Source organism: Nyctibius grandis, chromosome 19 (genome assembly GCF_013368605.1).
Source record: "Nyctibius grandis isolate bNycGra1 chromosome 19, bNycGra1.pri, whole genome shotgun sequence".
Classification (NCBI taxonomy): domain Eukaryota; kingdom Metazoa; phylum Chordata; class Aves; order Nyctibiiformes; family Nyctibiidae; genus Nyctibius; species Nyctibius grandis.
This window is the reverse complement of record NC_090676.1, coordinates 4770156-4785868: the sequence shown is the minus strand read 5'-3', so window position 1 is coordinate 4785868 and position 15713 is coordinate 4770156. Positions and strand designations below refer to the sequence as shown.

General features: G+C 41.2%; 1 protein-coding gene across 1 annotated transcript in view; it reads left to right on the top strand.

Moving 5' to 3' along the window:
- Positions 1–1763: 1763 nt before the first annotated feature.
- PHACTR3 (phosphatase and actin regulator 3) overlaps positions 1764–15713 on the top strand; it is a 111837-nt gene continuing 97887 nt past the window's right edge. Inside the window, exon 1 of the mRNA XM_068416478.1 lies at positions 1764–1872. Within this exon, the coding sequence (XP_068272579.1) occupies positions 1764–1872 (109 nt within the window). The remainder of the gene's footprint in view (positions 1873–15713) is intronic.

Sequence of the window (15713 nt, the reverse complement as noted above, 5' to 3'; positions counted from 1 at the left end):
TTTTCCTGTCAAGCAAGCCCTACATTAAAAGCAGGTCCACAGACTACTTTTTTTTTTTTAAAAGGTCACTAAGTTGACCAAGCCCCAGGGAATACATAGCCCAAAGGTGACTCCCAAATGAGATGCGTGCAGGTGGTTAACTCAAACTCTTGCTTCAAGAAAAAAGGCAAATATACTTCTCCATGTGATAGATGTGATGACCCCCACAAAACACAGCCCCAAAGAACTGCTTGGTTTGCTCCTGCTTCCAGAAATGGCTAAAACACATTTGTTTTATATAAGATATGCAAAATATTTGCCATATATTTCTGTAAACACAAACATGTACATGAATGAATGACTGCGCTAATGAAAAATTTTCTGACACAAAGTTTCATCACTAAAATTTGGCAAACTTATTCCTGTCTTATGACAGGAACTCACTCAGCTTCACCTATAACCACTGCTCCTGAGTCAGCCTAAGAAATCTGCTTGTAGGTATGTGTAGTCCTTAATGCTAGTTCCATGCAAAGACAAAAGCAATGTTTAATGTACACTCCTCAACTCTGCCCTGCTATAATAAATGAGGAGAGAACCCGCATCATCCTAACAAGCATAGACTAAGCATTCTGTAGGAGTTTACTAGGAGAGCAATTAACAAGCGTCCCTGGTTTTTACAGGTCAAAACTCCCAAGATACTATCCGGAGCACTGGGTGCGTAGAGGCAGCCCCTCCGCTGGCACCCACCGCAAGATGGGCAGGAGTCACCTTCATTTAAGGAAAAATTCCATAAAAGCCGTTATTCCCTTTCAACAAACTCCCAAACCAAACCATTCAGCCCGGGTCGAAACGCCGTCTCCTCGGGGTCACCGTGAGACACCTCCTTTGCGACGGGGCGCCCCAGCCCAAGGGGCGACACAGGGCGCGTCCCGCCGCCTCCGCGGAAGCTCCCGCCGAGCTGTGCGGGTGCCCCAGCGGGTCGCGGAGCGGGCAGCCGCGACCCCCACCCGTCCCGCCGCGGAGGAACCGGCACTTTCTGACGCCGTAAGAAACAACCCCCCCAGGACACGCTCCTTGAGCCCCAGGTGGAGACAGGCGACGGACGCCGAGCCCCGCAGCGGCGGCTGCTGTCACCGACCCAGAGGGTCGCGCCGCCTCCTCCCGGTGGGCGAGGCGCCCCGAGGGACGGGGCGAGGGGACCGGCAGGTCCCCCCCCCGCATCCCGAGGGCGGGGTGGCCCCTCCCCGCGCCCCCTCCGTCACGTGCTCCCGGTCGGGGCGGAACCCGAAGCCGCGCGCACCTGGGCGGCCCCCGCCTTTGTGCAGCGCAGGTGCAGCGCCCGCCCCCCCCGCCGTGACGTCACGCGGCCGCTCGCGGGGCACCATGGGAGAATCCCAATGTTTTCCAACGGATGCGCTCAGCAGCGCGGCGGCTTGAGGCGACTCCGGGAGCGACGCTCGGGGGGGAGTCCCGGTGGGGGGCGTCCCGGGAGGGGCCGGCGAGGGGTCGGGCCGGTGGCCCGCTCCCCGGCTCTTCCCCACGCCGCCAGGCAGCATGGCCCACCCCCCTGAGGCGCCCGAAGCTGCCCCCTGAGTGCCCGGTGCCGGCGGAGCGCCCCGCCGCAGCCTGCTGTCGGCGCCGGGGAAGATGCTGCCGCGGCTGGTCCTGCCCGGCTGACGCCCCGCCGCCGCCGCCCCCCCGTCCCCATTGTCCCCCGGCCGCCTCCGGCTCCATGAGCGCCTCCTCCTCCTCCCCCCGCCTCTGAGCTTCCCGCCCTCCACCTCATGGCTGCATCGCAAGAAGGGACCGGCTGCTTTCCCCCGCGAGGCAGGTCGCAGAGTGACCCCAGCATCCTCACCGACCCCGCGGGCCCCGGCGCCGGCGAGCACCCAGGTAACGGCCCCCCTCTCCCCGGCAGCGCTCGGGGGGGCGGGCAGGGGCGCGCCTGTCCGCCACGGTCGGGCAGGGAATTGGGAACATATGTTCCGCAGTAAGCGGTGAAATGATGCAGCGGCTCAGCTCCAAACGGGATTAGAGCGGAGCGCGTCCCGCGGCTTTGCCGTGGCAGCGTGCGGGGGGCGCGGCTGGCGCTGGGCGGCCGGCGGGGTCCCGGGGCCGCCCGCGGGCAGGCGATGGGCTCCCCCGGCCCCGGGCGCTGCGCTCCGGCGTGGCAGCGGTTAACGCTGCAACTGAGGTTGACACAGAGCTAATTTATTACTTTCGTGGGGTGGGGGGAAATAAGGTCTAATAAAGCAGGCTGTTTGCATGGGATCACCATGGAGACAAGGGGAAGCAGAGTCATAATTAAACGCTTTCTCCCCACAAGAAGGTAATTTTCACTTCATAGGGAGAAGCATAATCTTCTTATGAAGTGTAGGCACAGAGGGTGGTGCTGGGGGGACAGAGCCGAATCGCTAGACTATAAATAGAATATCGTGGTTAGATTTTTTTTTCTTTAACAATGGCTAATGATGTTTTCAGCTTAACTTCACCTTGAGGAATAATTCTAAATGTCTTTTGGTAGTGACTCAGTAATTTCAGATTGTCAGAATCTAAGCAATGATAACCCCTTTAGAAAAAAAAAGAAACAACTACATCACTTTGATGTGATGTGATGTGATTGCACGGAAAGGCACAACAAGCTGGAAGCAAAGGCTGAGAGACAGTTTACTCTCTGTCGGAATAGATGGTCATACAAAAACTGGAAGGTTTCTTTATGAGAAAAGGAGTAATCAAAACAGTGTCAGACAATGAATGGGGTGTTGATCATCACTGCCCATTACACTGAATTCTTAACTTAGAAATGGGTTTGGGTTTTGGGTCAGGCACCATCAGCCTGGAAGAGACAGTCCCTGAATGCAATTTTGGATTGAACTTTAGTTCTGGCCTTTTTCAGATTACTGAGTAAATAAAATATTCCAGGCTCTTTTCATACACCTGCTATACTGCTTCCTTCTGAGCCAATGAGGACATTAGTATTTGTAACTATTTTAAGTTCTTCTATTTATTTGTCTTATCAAGCAATTCTGAGCACCTTGCTCTGGAGTGAAATACAAATTAAATTAAGGCAAACAGTAGATGATTTCTCTCTGACGCCCAACTGTTCCGATACCATAAGTGAAGGGAACAAAGGACTCTTCCAACGTGAACTGCTCGACTCACTCCCAAAGGGGCAATCTTGACTGAAAGAGGAATGTATGTTTCTGCCATTTGATTTCTGGAAGCAGAAGTGACTAATGAAAGGAAGACATATGCAATCTCAGTTTTAATTCCTCTATATTATTTTGTGCTAATTAATTATTGTGACCTTTGTGAAATATACCACAAAGAAAGTACACAATGTGTCTGAGATATAGACAAAGATAGAAACATTATTACGCTTTTTGTAAGGAGAAAGAACTATCAACACTAAGCAGCATTTTTTTTTCCCTAATACAGACTTCATCAGATAAGACAGTGTCCCATTGCATGGCAGAAGCTATACTAATATGCAAGAAAAGATGTCTTTTATGGTATAGTGTTATACATACAATATGTGGAGAGAAAAAAAAGGTGATAAATACATATGTTTTTTGTCCAGGTAGGTATAAATAGTTAGTAGTAGAGTTAGCACGTTTGGTAAACTTTTCAGGTTTTAATTTGCTTATCGTATAGTATAGTATAATTAGTATAATTATGCTTAATTATACTATTATTATAATAGTATTGAACATCTGTATCCTTCCAAATGATAATAAAATGAACATAAATGACTTAATTTAAATGCTATTTTACCCTACAGTGTTGTAAGTAATCACTTACTATGAGCAATTTCATAAATTGGCTACTCAAAAAACTGAAATACAATTTATACTATTGTAAGAATTGTGTATGCTAGATGACATAAATGTAATTTATCTTATTTTATTATTCTAGAAAATGACTTTACCATTATCGTTATAATACCAGCATAACAATCTATGGTCTCTAAGTCAAAAGAAAGTGTTAGGAGCACTAAATGATACATACAAAGTTCGTGTTTACATCCCAACCCTGCTCGCAGACAAACCATGTAGAGAAGTAAGTTTGAACATGTAGGATTCTTTGTTAATTTAAAAACTAAATTAATTTTCATTAACATTTAAATCATGCATTTAAATTATACAGACAAATAAGCCAATTACACAATATGGATATAACTGAGGATCACTACAAAAACGTTCCTACTTTTATATGGCATTTGGATGACACTATATTCCTACTGGAAATGCACTCCTGTTTTGCAACATTTTCTTGAATGCATGATGTGGTCAAGGATTATTCTGCATCAATTCAGTTGGCTATGTCTACTGTACGAAAATATACCGAGATGGAAAATGTGGTAATAGATGAAGCCAGCCTATATTCTAAAGATTTTTCTGGTGTTCATGTGGGTTTGTTTAAACACATAATTTATATTCCTTTTCTTGACCTATACAATTACAGTGGTTTTTTGGTAGCCCAGCTTTATACAGGAAATTTCAGTGACATAGCTGAGAATGTAGAGGTGGCAGCATATAGCTTTTCATGTATTTACCTAAGAAAATCCTCTGATGCAATGCTTCATTTTCCTTTCTCTCTGGAAATGCCAGCTTAACAGTAGTAGTGACCGTACACAGCATGGTTACAAGACTTGCTGGCTGTCTTGCGCAAGTTCAGAGTCTTGTATCACTGGACCATACAGCCTCTTTTTAGCCGATACTGGGCAACGTAAACATCAGATTCAAGGAACTCGGGATGAACAGACTGCAGATGGCAAGTGTTAGTTCACTTTTGCTTTCATTTGCAATTTTTTTGGTGAACTATTGCTTGAGGACAAATCTCAAAGGGAGTGTCCCATGTGAGAACAAAGCTGAAGTTTGTTTTGTGGTGGTTTTTTTTTGGTTTTGTTTTTGTTTGTGTTTTTGTGTGGTTTTTTTTTTGTTGTTTTAAAGAGGACTCCCTCTTCTTTCGGTAAGAGCACAGAATAACTAAGTAACTGACTGGTTCGAATAGCCTTAGATGTTGATTTTTGGGAAGTTCTGCACACTCACAATCCTGACTGATGCCAGCAGAAGCTGCAATTACTCCAAGCCTTGAACAATCAGGGCTTCATGATAAAGCTTCTTATCTAATGTGTGTTTCTTCACAAAGCATTCACTGTAGAAATGAAAAGCTTTTATAACCTTGATTTACTAGAACAGATGTAATCTTTAGACTACAGTGAATTTTATCACATGTAAAAAGCTTAAAAGACTAACACATGCCACTATGATCTTATTAAAGGTTCCTGCAGTAAATAAGATAAACAAGGTGTTCAGTAAACCAGACCAGAGGCAGTTAACAGCTATTTATTGTAAAACAGAGATACAAATTCACTGATTTAGATCCTTCACATGCAACTTTAAACAGCAGCTCACAGTGATCAATTAAGACGTCATAGTCATGGTCTGAGAAGAAAATACGGATTTCAGTTATCTGTGCAGGCTCTACTGACAGATAGATAGTTTCCTCCAGCATTTAAATGGTGCATATAGTTCCTATTGGTAGTGTACAGCATACTGGAAATAGTATAAGAAAGATAAGAAGGAATGAATGTTTCTTTGTTTTAATTGAATCAGTTATTTTCTCCTTTCAGACAAATAATGCATTTCAGCCTGTGATTTAAGTGAACTATTTTAGGGCCACTGAGCAATATTTTATGAGAATTAGTATAGTACAGCAAACACTGGACTTCATATTTCAGTCCTTATTTAAGCACTCTGTCACACTGAGTGAGCAAGCCTTAAAAAGGAGTATGTCCTGAATTTAAGAAACACACATCAAAATACTTATGTCTTGCTTAACTACAGACTGTCTCTAGACTGTGGTGTTGTTAAGAAAGTGAATTTCATTTTTCTTATTGTGCCATGACTTAATGTCAGATTCACAGAAGAATGAATGACAATTGACACAACTTTCATTTGGAAATCCTCATCAGAAAGAGTTCTAAAACCAGTAGCATCCTTCCCTGCTGCCATTAAGACAGCTGTTCAAAGTCCCAATGTTTTCACTGAGTTTGGGAGAAGGCCAGAATATCCAATTGTATCAGATTTCGTGTATAAAGACACAACTTACTTGATTGTAGATCTGGGCTTAGCTCCGAGCTGAAAAACTACTCCAGAAAATATCATATCCTGCCATAACATCAAAGGGAATTTTTTGAGGCAGTTAAGAAAGCTTAAAAATGATAAAATACTAGTGACGTTCTAATTTAAAAAAATAAAAGGTGATGGAAGATGATTTAGATGGCAAAAGACAGCAATCACTTAAGAAAACATGGTGCAAAGAGGGATTTCATTAGTTCCAGAGAACGTAGTTTTTTCCTTTCCCCTTTCTCTTTCCCCTCCTCCATCTTTCCAGGTAAGGATCAAGAGAGAAAGGAGACTCTAAAGCAGGCGGGGATATGAAACTCAGAACAGATTGCAGTATTACCATCTATTTGAGAGACAGTTGCAGGAAGCCAAAATATTGCTCTCATTATATCCTTCCAGCAGTCACAGGGCATGGAAAAGATTGACAGCCTCATTTGATTTGTAGTCATAAAAGATAGGGCTCCACAGACTGAAGAAGAGCACACCATGTCAAAACTCTGTACTACTTGAGGAGAACAAGACAACCATGACAATGTGTGAAAACGTGACAGCCCCCCCCCCCCCCCCCCCCCTTAATTTGGGTATAATCCATTTTAATTTCTATAGGTATACATTGGTGCCATCACATTTTGCTCTCTATGCTGCTACTTTTCCTCCCTAGCATCATGCAATTAAAGAATGTTTTTTTCAGGATTGGCACCACTGAGTTCTTCAGTGGACCTTGCCAGTGGTCCACCATGTCTTCCTTCTCCTCCAGTGTAGCATCTGTACCAAGGCAAGGAGCTGTTGTGGTGCAAGCAGTAGTGTTAGATGTTGTTAACAGCTATATTAGCATAATTTATTAGCGTTCTTGTTGGAGAAGACTTATGAAGGGGGCTTCTCAGCCTCTGCACTCTTTGCTGTGGTGTGCTTCAAGATCCGACAAGTTAAAGCTGCTTCGGAATAGTTGTTCCAGAGATGTACAACTATGTTGCTGCCAGACACTAATTCCATTTTATTTCTGTTGTTACCACGTGTAATCGGTAGCACTGTGCACTGAATTAACGCAAGGAGAGAACAACTGCAAAAAACGTAAAGCTCCTTCATCACTGTTTCTAGTTACCGTAATTCAGAAGTTTTGTCGCAGGAAACATTCTTTTAAGTATTCTAGGGTGCAAAGAAGAAAATTGAAGTGTTATGTTCCTTTTACATTCTCTCTCTTTGGGCTGAAGGATGACCTGTAACCCCGCAGAGCATCACAGGCAATATAAGGAAATCAGACATCTAAGTAATGCCTAGGGAAAGTCAGAACACAATAAAACATCAAGTACAGGAATACTCTACACTAGGGCTTTTTTATTTTTCTTCTTTTTTAAAGCTGTAACTTAGCCTGAACAGACTGTGCCACTCCCTTCATATGCATATCATTGATTTCTCATAACTTTTTAGGGTTGATTTATGCTGCTAAAAATTTTAGTTAACACATTGTTGGCATATTTGGCCCTTCAACAAGTTTGCATCTTGTGCATACTGTTAGGGGGCTTGTTAGCAATTGGGAAGCTATGCTTTTCCTCCTTAGCCATCAGGACGCTACACTGGTAAAATGCATGATGCGGAAGCTACTGGTAGGGGAGGTTTGAACACTCAGAAGCATATTAAAAGTAAAGTATAGTAGGTTTGGGCTGCAGATGCTTGTAAGGAACAAAGGGAAGGCAAAGAGAAAGAGAGGTACAATTGGAGTGCAGATAGATTGGTGCCAGCTTTCTGAATCTGCTCTAGTGATTTTTGCAGCAAGTCTAATTATTCCAGGCCCACAATTCAGAAAATCTTGTAACCATGTGCTTAACGTAGAACATATGCTTAAGACTGAAGGCAATTGATAGCAGAGTGAGTGCCAGGACAGAAAAAGTTGCTGTTGATGCCCTGCCTGTCAGTTGGCTGGTTCTGTCACCCTTTTGCAGTCATTTAGATCACTGCAACTTGAATGAGGGACTTGTAGGCTTATCTATCTTTAGTCGTTGCATAAATTTTTGAATTTGATACTAATACTAGATCCAGGCCACCTATTAAATGAGGGTTTTTTCCATCAGAAAGATTTTGGTTTCCATTTCATTTTCCTGTATCAACAAGTCTGTTCTGTTAACAGAGTTTGTTTGCCCTGCATCATATTTCTCCTGAAACAAGAAGTGTACCAGGTCTCCTATATCCTTTCCCAATGTTATCAATTTATGACCAAAATTAAATAAGCTAGTCAGTGCTTTTGCTCCAGTTTATGACTTAACCCTTTTTTTCATATATATGAAGCTTTGTGATATTTCAAATTCTCTCCCTCAAAGTCAGAAGGTTCTAATCCACCCAAGAGGCTACAGCAGAAACTTGCTGTTCCACATGTATTTAGTTTGTTTGTGGTACTATGGGGAGTATATGCAGGAATACTCAGTAGAGACTAGAAACATGCAGGATATTAATTTACATTCCAACTTAATATCCCATTTCCTTTTAAACTGATATCCACATTTCAGCCCTATAAGGCTCCCCAAAACATTTGTTATTTGTGGGAATGTATTGTTAGTGTTTTTTATCATGTAGCAGCAGCAAAATCATCACCGTATTACCGTGTACAGCAATGCTAGTTATCCTTTAACAAACGGGCCGTTGTGCTTTTGGGAAGGTCTTTTTCTTTCTCATCAAATCCCCAATCCCTTGCTGGTCTGATCTAACCCGACCCCAAGTCCCTGTGATACAGAGAAACTTCACTGGAAGCACTGAAAGCAACTCCTTTTCCCCCTCTGTTCCACAGTAGAGAACCTCGTCCTACCCCAGCAGCCCTCCTCCCTGGTGCGCGACTCATCTCACACGCATGGCAGCTCTTCTCCAGCGTTTCCCAGGAGGGGAGAATGGGCACGGTGCACTTGGGCAACCTGCATAGGTGGGACATACTAGACATAGATTCTATTACTGTGTATGCATAATTTTGGTACTGCACATATTTAGATTTGTGACAGTGGTGTGGTACCATTGTGTTGCACATTACTCAAAAAGATGCATGCTTAACACGAACTGCTTTGTGCTGGTTGTCTGGGTATTTTACTTCCTGAAACTCTAACAACTTAGTTTATTTTTTGGGGTTCAAGAAAGAGCTTGGTGAAGTTATGTTTTAATGCAACTTTTGCAGCAGTTAAATGAGATCAGTTAAGAAGTATGCTATTCATGTTAAGGGTTGTTTTTAGGCTTTTCCAAGGTTTGACTGTTCCCAGTGTTTGGAGACTTGTATTTAGCCAAATATTAGAGTTCTGTAAATGAAATAGAGACCTTTAATGGCAGGGAAAAAAGTGTTTTACAGTTCTCTCTCCTCTTAAATCCCAAGTTGGCAGGTAGTTTGAATGTTGCTGAAAGTATACTTAAACCATTTAAACCTCTTTATCCAAGAATCAGAAATACTGATTATACACCATCATAACCTAGACTGGATTTATGAGAGTGAGGTCATCATATCAGAAATACCTGGTGTTGTTTTATGGACTTTTTTTTGTATCTATAATTTCTTCTGCATCCTTGAGTAATAACTGGGGGTCCTGGTTTCCTCCTAGTTTTACAATCATTTTCTCCTGAGCAGAAAGATTGGACAGAATCTCACTTTGAAATGCAGATGCCTAAGGGACTGTCACTCTGCTCCCACATTACAGAGACACAATGCTCTGCTATTCTGATATTCCAGATGCTTGTTGGTTCTCTTATTCTCAGTGCTACCAGCAAAACCCTTGGGACACGTAAAGGATTGGGTCTAAACTTGAATATCAGAGTTAGAGTAGGTAGTCTATCACATGTCAGTGAAAAGCTTTTTCACTAGTTATCTGATCTAACAGTTTCTACTATCCCTTGTTGAATCCAAATTAATTTATTAGTTCTAGAATATCTTAAATATTGTATCTCCCCTAGTTCCTGGGAATCCTCTCTCATGCACCAGAAATAACCTAACTATCTGCACACAAGTTCTTTCTTCACACTTACGTTGGTTGCAGCAACTATACTCTGGCATTAAAAGCAGCAGGGATGACATTGCACACTGTGCAAACAATGCAGGATTGATTTAAAAAAAAAAATTATATAGATATCTAAATAATGCATTTGCATCTTACTTAAGAAATTTTTAGGTCTTAAGTACACAATCACCAAAGCAAGCTGTGTGAGTGAAAAAGGCTTTTTCAGAGTTGCAGTATCTCATATATCACACAGAGAAGTATTTCAGGTCTCTTGTATATTCTCTACAAAGGGCATTTCTATTTCCCTCCTTAACTCTTCAGATGTTTTCATGCATCATAAAAGAACTATCACACATTACAAAAAATATTCAGCCTCAGATTCTCCAAACACACCATTTATTTATTTAGAACATTATGGGTTTTTTTAACAAAATTTATGGCTTTGTATTTTTTAAATTTAATATGTAGAATTAATTACCATCCTTCTCTAAGCAGGTCAGATCTATAAATACCAAAAAGTAAGTAAAGCCAAATACGATACCTTCATTTTGCTTCTACATGTAGCTAGAGTCTGTATGCTAATACAATGGATTCTTTGTGCCCATTAAATCCCATCCCATGCTTTTGTTTGAAATTCAAGTTGATTTATGGTCTAATGTATACACAATTTATACATGCCCTAGAGAGCGCATCATATAACTACTTGACGCAGGTCGATAGTTTCATGCTCGAGTCTGCATAAATTTTTCAGTAAGATGATCTTAATCAAAGGGTATCTTATCTTGCTCTCTGTAGTACAGTAATATCCTGTAATCACACATGGTTCATGCGTGCGGACCTGTGATTATAACTAAAGAAAGGCATGTCCTTATGCATAAAGCACTTCATGATTGTTGCATATAATGAAGAGTTCATGTGCTAACTTCCTTATTCTAAATTTTTTTTAACATCCTCAAACTGTTCTGTTGCTGCATAACCAGCATTTGGACATAGATCACTGCATTACAACAAACCAGTGAAGCCTTCAGCCGTTTCTGAGGGCTGCTACATCACTCGGGCCACGCAGTCTTCCCTATGCCTTGTCCATATTGATCTGTTGTGGATGTCTGCCACATTTCATTCAGTGGCTCACAGAAGTCTGCATATTACCTCTTAATGAAACAGCCTGCACCAAGGTTTGTTTTTTTATCCTTATAAGAACATAAGAAATGATCTACTGGGTCAGAACTGTGGTCCATCTCTACTGGGTCAGAACTGTGGTCCATCCAATCTAGAACAGTGTTCCTTACAGGTACAGTAGAAGGTGCTATTTAGGGAGAGCGTACTTGCCTAGCCTTGAAGCTTGAGACAGGCTGGAAGCAAAGCAAAGGGTGGCGGAATGGACACGTGTGAACACCAAATGGAATATTCAGGGTCAGTCTTCTGTGTCTGACTTCAAATAACATACACAAGTGTTGATGCTTTGGGCAAGTTTGCTCAGCATCTAGAACCAGCCCTGCTTGCTTGGGGAAACTCAGACAAAACATTAGTAGAAATCAGTCTCCAAGACAGTTTCTTAGCTCCTGCAAGTACTTTTTAATTCTTTCATCATGAATGACATGAATCTGTGTGGAATATTTAGATAGAGCAAACATACTCAACAGAAAGGTTAGCTACAATTCTACAGAAGAATTACACACTCTTCCCTATTTCTAGGTCTTGCCGTGTTAGAGATGTGATGAGATTGCTTTGCAAGATGTCACTCTCTAAGCAAGAATACCTCAGCCTCCAGAGGTAAAATGATTTCAGTTATGTATGATGGGCAGAGTTGGGGAAGATGACAGCAAGTTTAGGACTGGAGCCTGGAGAGTTTCCCACACAATACTTAGTGTCACAATATTATTTCAAATGGACTTGAGAACTGTGGTGAGGGAACAGAGAAAGGAAATAGTTAAAAGATTTCTTCTCAACCAGCGCACATTATGGTCAGCTATATAATGGCCACTGCTGAATGTCCACTTGGGGGATCACTGAATTACTGTAAGCATTGCAATGACTTGTTCCCTGCATTTTCAATGAGCGTGGCAGAGTGAGACAAGTGGATTGAGAATCTCAAATCTTGACCATCCCAAATTGTTTCATGAGCAGAGAGAAAATGACAGTGCAAGTGAAAAACACACTCACTCAACTCACCTCTAATGATGGCTCAAAGCAAGGGGCGATTTCACGAACTACTGCAGAAAAGGGGAGAAAAGTTGTACAGACTTTCACTGGCAGGCCTTGGAAATCACAGTGTTGAGATTGTTTGACAAATTCGGTTCTGTATGCTTGCCTTCTCTACAGCTACCTAAATCCTCAGCCCCTCTTGGGTTGCTCACATTGGGTGATAGTGTATATAACTCTGACTTAATTGGCTTTCTCTAAAGTTTATGCTTTTCAGATGGGACTTCTATAATTTTGTAAGCTCTGCATTTATGACAGAAGAAGAAATTTGATTTTTTTTAAAAATTATAACAGCTATGCAGACTGGGTAGCAGCTTTCTGGGACTGCAGAGGATTCAAGGAGAAAAGCATCCTATTTTCAGATAGAGCAGTTCAGCTTCACTTCATCTAAAATGTTTACTTCCAAGACATTTGCTAATTTGATTTTTCTCTGTTACAATGCCTAGAAGCAGAGAGTAAGTACTTATACCAGAATATTAACTATGCAGGGAAAGGTCTAGAAAAAAGAAAATGGAGCCTAGTTTTTCACTCATACAAATTCTCCACTTGTTCACCGTGAGTTTTAAATGCCTAGTTTCTTCTTTAACTCAAGAAAATTAATGGAAAAATCAGCACTGAGCTAAACTACACATATCCCTTCAGATTTCACATGAGATACTTTAGAGAACCTAGCAACCTGTGACACTTCTTCCTGCAAGTGAGGAACACAAGTGAACTTACTGTCATCTGGGAATCCCCTGCATTTAGGAACATAACAGAGGTCCTGAAGAACATACTATTTTACTATAAACTCCTGATACTAATTCAGAATTGAACAGCGTGATACAAAAAAAGGACATCCTCCCTAAAACCGTGACCCTGCTAGATCTGTAGTAGGAGCAAATGTCAGCCATTGCCTGAGGCTAGTTTACTTGAACCCTCACAATAGTGGTTAACTTAACAGATGACATGATCAAATGCGTATTTTCTGAAGGCAAACATAGAGTTTGTGAACAGCAGCTGTCAAGACAGATAGCAAGTAGACCTCTTAGTGTTATGATGTACATTTTCTGCTGTAATTCAACCAGAAGAATAAACTGAAAGGAAGCCAAGTAAAAGAGATCATTTTAAGAAGTAAAAGCACAAAGAAGCAACCTTCAAAAAACTGGAATATTGTGCGTGAATGAAACCATTTTAAGAAGGGCCCTAACTCATAATGGAAATGTATCCTGTATCTCTCTTCTTCAGTCCAAGAAAGTATCTTTGAAGACAACACAGGCTGATCTGGAAAACTGGCATTCCTTCTGTCTCACTGAGTTGGTGCTTTCCTACATTCTCTTGTTCTCTTGTGAAAGAGTAGAGCTTGTTGCAACTTTTTTTTTGCTTTTCAGTCTGTTTTCTCTACAGTTTTTTCACTTTTTCTGCTATCTAGTCTGAGTTCATTCTGTTAGCTAGCACTTTTCTTCTGCCTTAGCAAATGCAGGAGCGCCCTGCTCCAGATGCCTTTCTCCTGAATTATTCTGGAAATAGAATGGTGTTACTACTGTAACAACAGAGAAGCCAACAAAGCCTGTTTTCCTGTTTTCAGTCCTCAATTTGATCTTAAACTGTCAAAAATCTCATTTATGACTTATGACTTAAGACTGGATCCTCTGTTGTCTAGTGAAGTGTCAGTCTGACTGAAAACTATGCCCTTAGGGCACTCATAGCATCTCTCCTGTGTGAACGCTTTGGTGTGTAAGCAAAACTGACCTCACACTGAGGCTTTTCGTACAGGTAATACTCAGTAGGGTCACTAGTGTCTTTTTTCATGAACTATATCCTTTGTTGAAAGTTGCTAGTAAGCTCCAAAGTTATTGTGGGTGACATGAGATGAAAAGTGATTAAATAACCCTTGTTTCTGAAAGAAGAACCTGGGAGCAAAAAATAGAAGCAGCTGTTTTCAGTGACTTGCTGTTCCATTTATATTTTTCTTAATCTCGCTCTCATAACACTACTTCTAGGATATGTTTAGGCTTTATTCCAACACATCAAAGGTCTCTAGTTCTACCAACCTCTTCAAAAAAACCTGCACTATGACCTGGGGCATTACTCATCTATCTTATTTGGGAGATTTTGTTTTATATAATCAGCTCTCTTGTGTCGTGCGCCTGCAGAAAATTCATTCCACTTCCCATCCTGGAATTTAGTATTTATCTATTCTGCTATTTCTTTGCCTGTTGAGCATTTTAGGCATAGTATGCAGTATCTTATTAAAAAAAAAAAAACCCCAACAAAAAAACCCCCAACACACCCCAACCCAAACAAAAAACCAAGAGCTTATGCATTTTGAGATCATGGTTTGTTTAGCTGCTCTAATGACATGATTTTAAAAGAGTTAAGTTACTGAATATGCTCCTGGCAGCTCAGACATCATGAAAATATCAGCAGAGAAATACTCCCTAAATTTCTGAATGGGTAGGTATGGGATGATGTTTTCACTGTATCCAAAAGGACAGATCTCTTAGAAGGAGAATACACCTTTATATATATATATTTTTTCTTTTTTTCCTCATCCTATTAAAATAAATGGAAGGCTACTTCTGGTGGGTTTAATTAATTAGTTTTTAATTCAAATTTCTCTCCCACACTCCCTCAAGAAATTCCCCTGCAATTTGCCATCACAGCATTGCAGTAATCTTTTTTAGATCTTGGTAGCTGATGTAAAGTTGTCGGAGAACAAAACTGACTTTTGAACAGATTAATCTAAATATACACATCCAAATAGAAAAAGAAGCGGAAGTAGGTTCCCTGGGTCTTCAAAATTGACTTTCATTTTAAGTAGTTTCTTGAAGAAAGAGGAGAACCTTGGGTATTACATAATGTCTTTTCAGAAATACTAATTTATAAACACCAGAAAACTTTTTTCTGCTTTATGTTGATGATCTGATTTTTAGCCTGATAGTGTCTGTTACAATAAAATCATACAGACTTAGAAATATCTTTTCTGACAGAAAGAGACAAGTCTAAGCATATCAGAGCCAACGGGAATGCATGCAGTTTAGGGATTTTGCTGTTGTTATAGATCATAATATTCTCATAATGCAAGAGAGATTATAGAAATATGGCATAGTCTTATTTTGTCTGACATTGTAAAGAAAGAAAGACTTAAAGGATTAGTCTTGGTAACTTAGCTGTTCCTTTGCAATGCGTTGTGATATAATAGAAAATAATGCAGTGCATAGTCTGAACATGAAAGAGAGCCTCTGGTCAGAATCTCGTTAATGCCAGAAATGATTTAAAGGTAGCTAACAGTCCTAGTTTTCTGTCCCAGAAATGACAACACAAGATGTGACACTTCTTATTCTAGTGCTATGTAAGAGCATATCATGCATACAATTAAAATATCATTCAACACGACTAATTCCTCAAGATTCACTTGGCTTCATTGTTAGAAACCTGAGGACAGCACAAGAAGGCG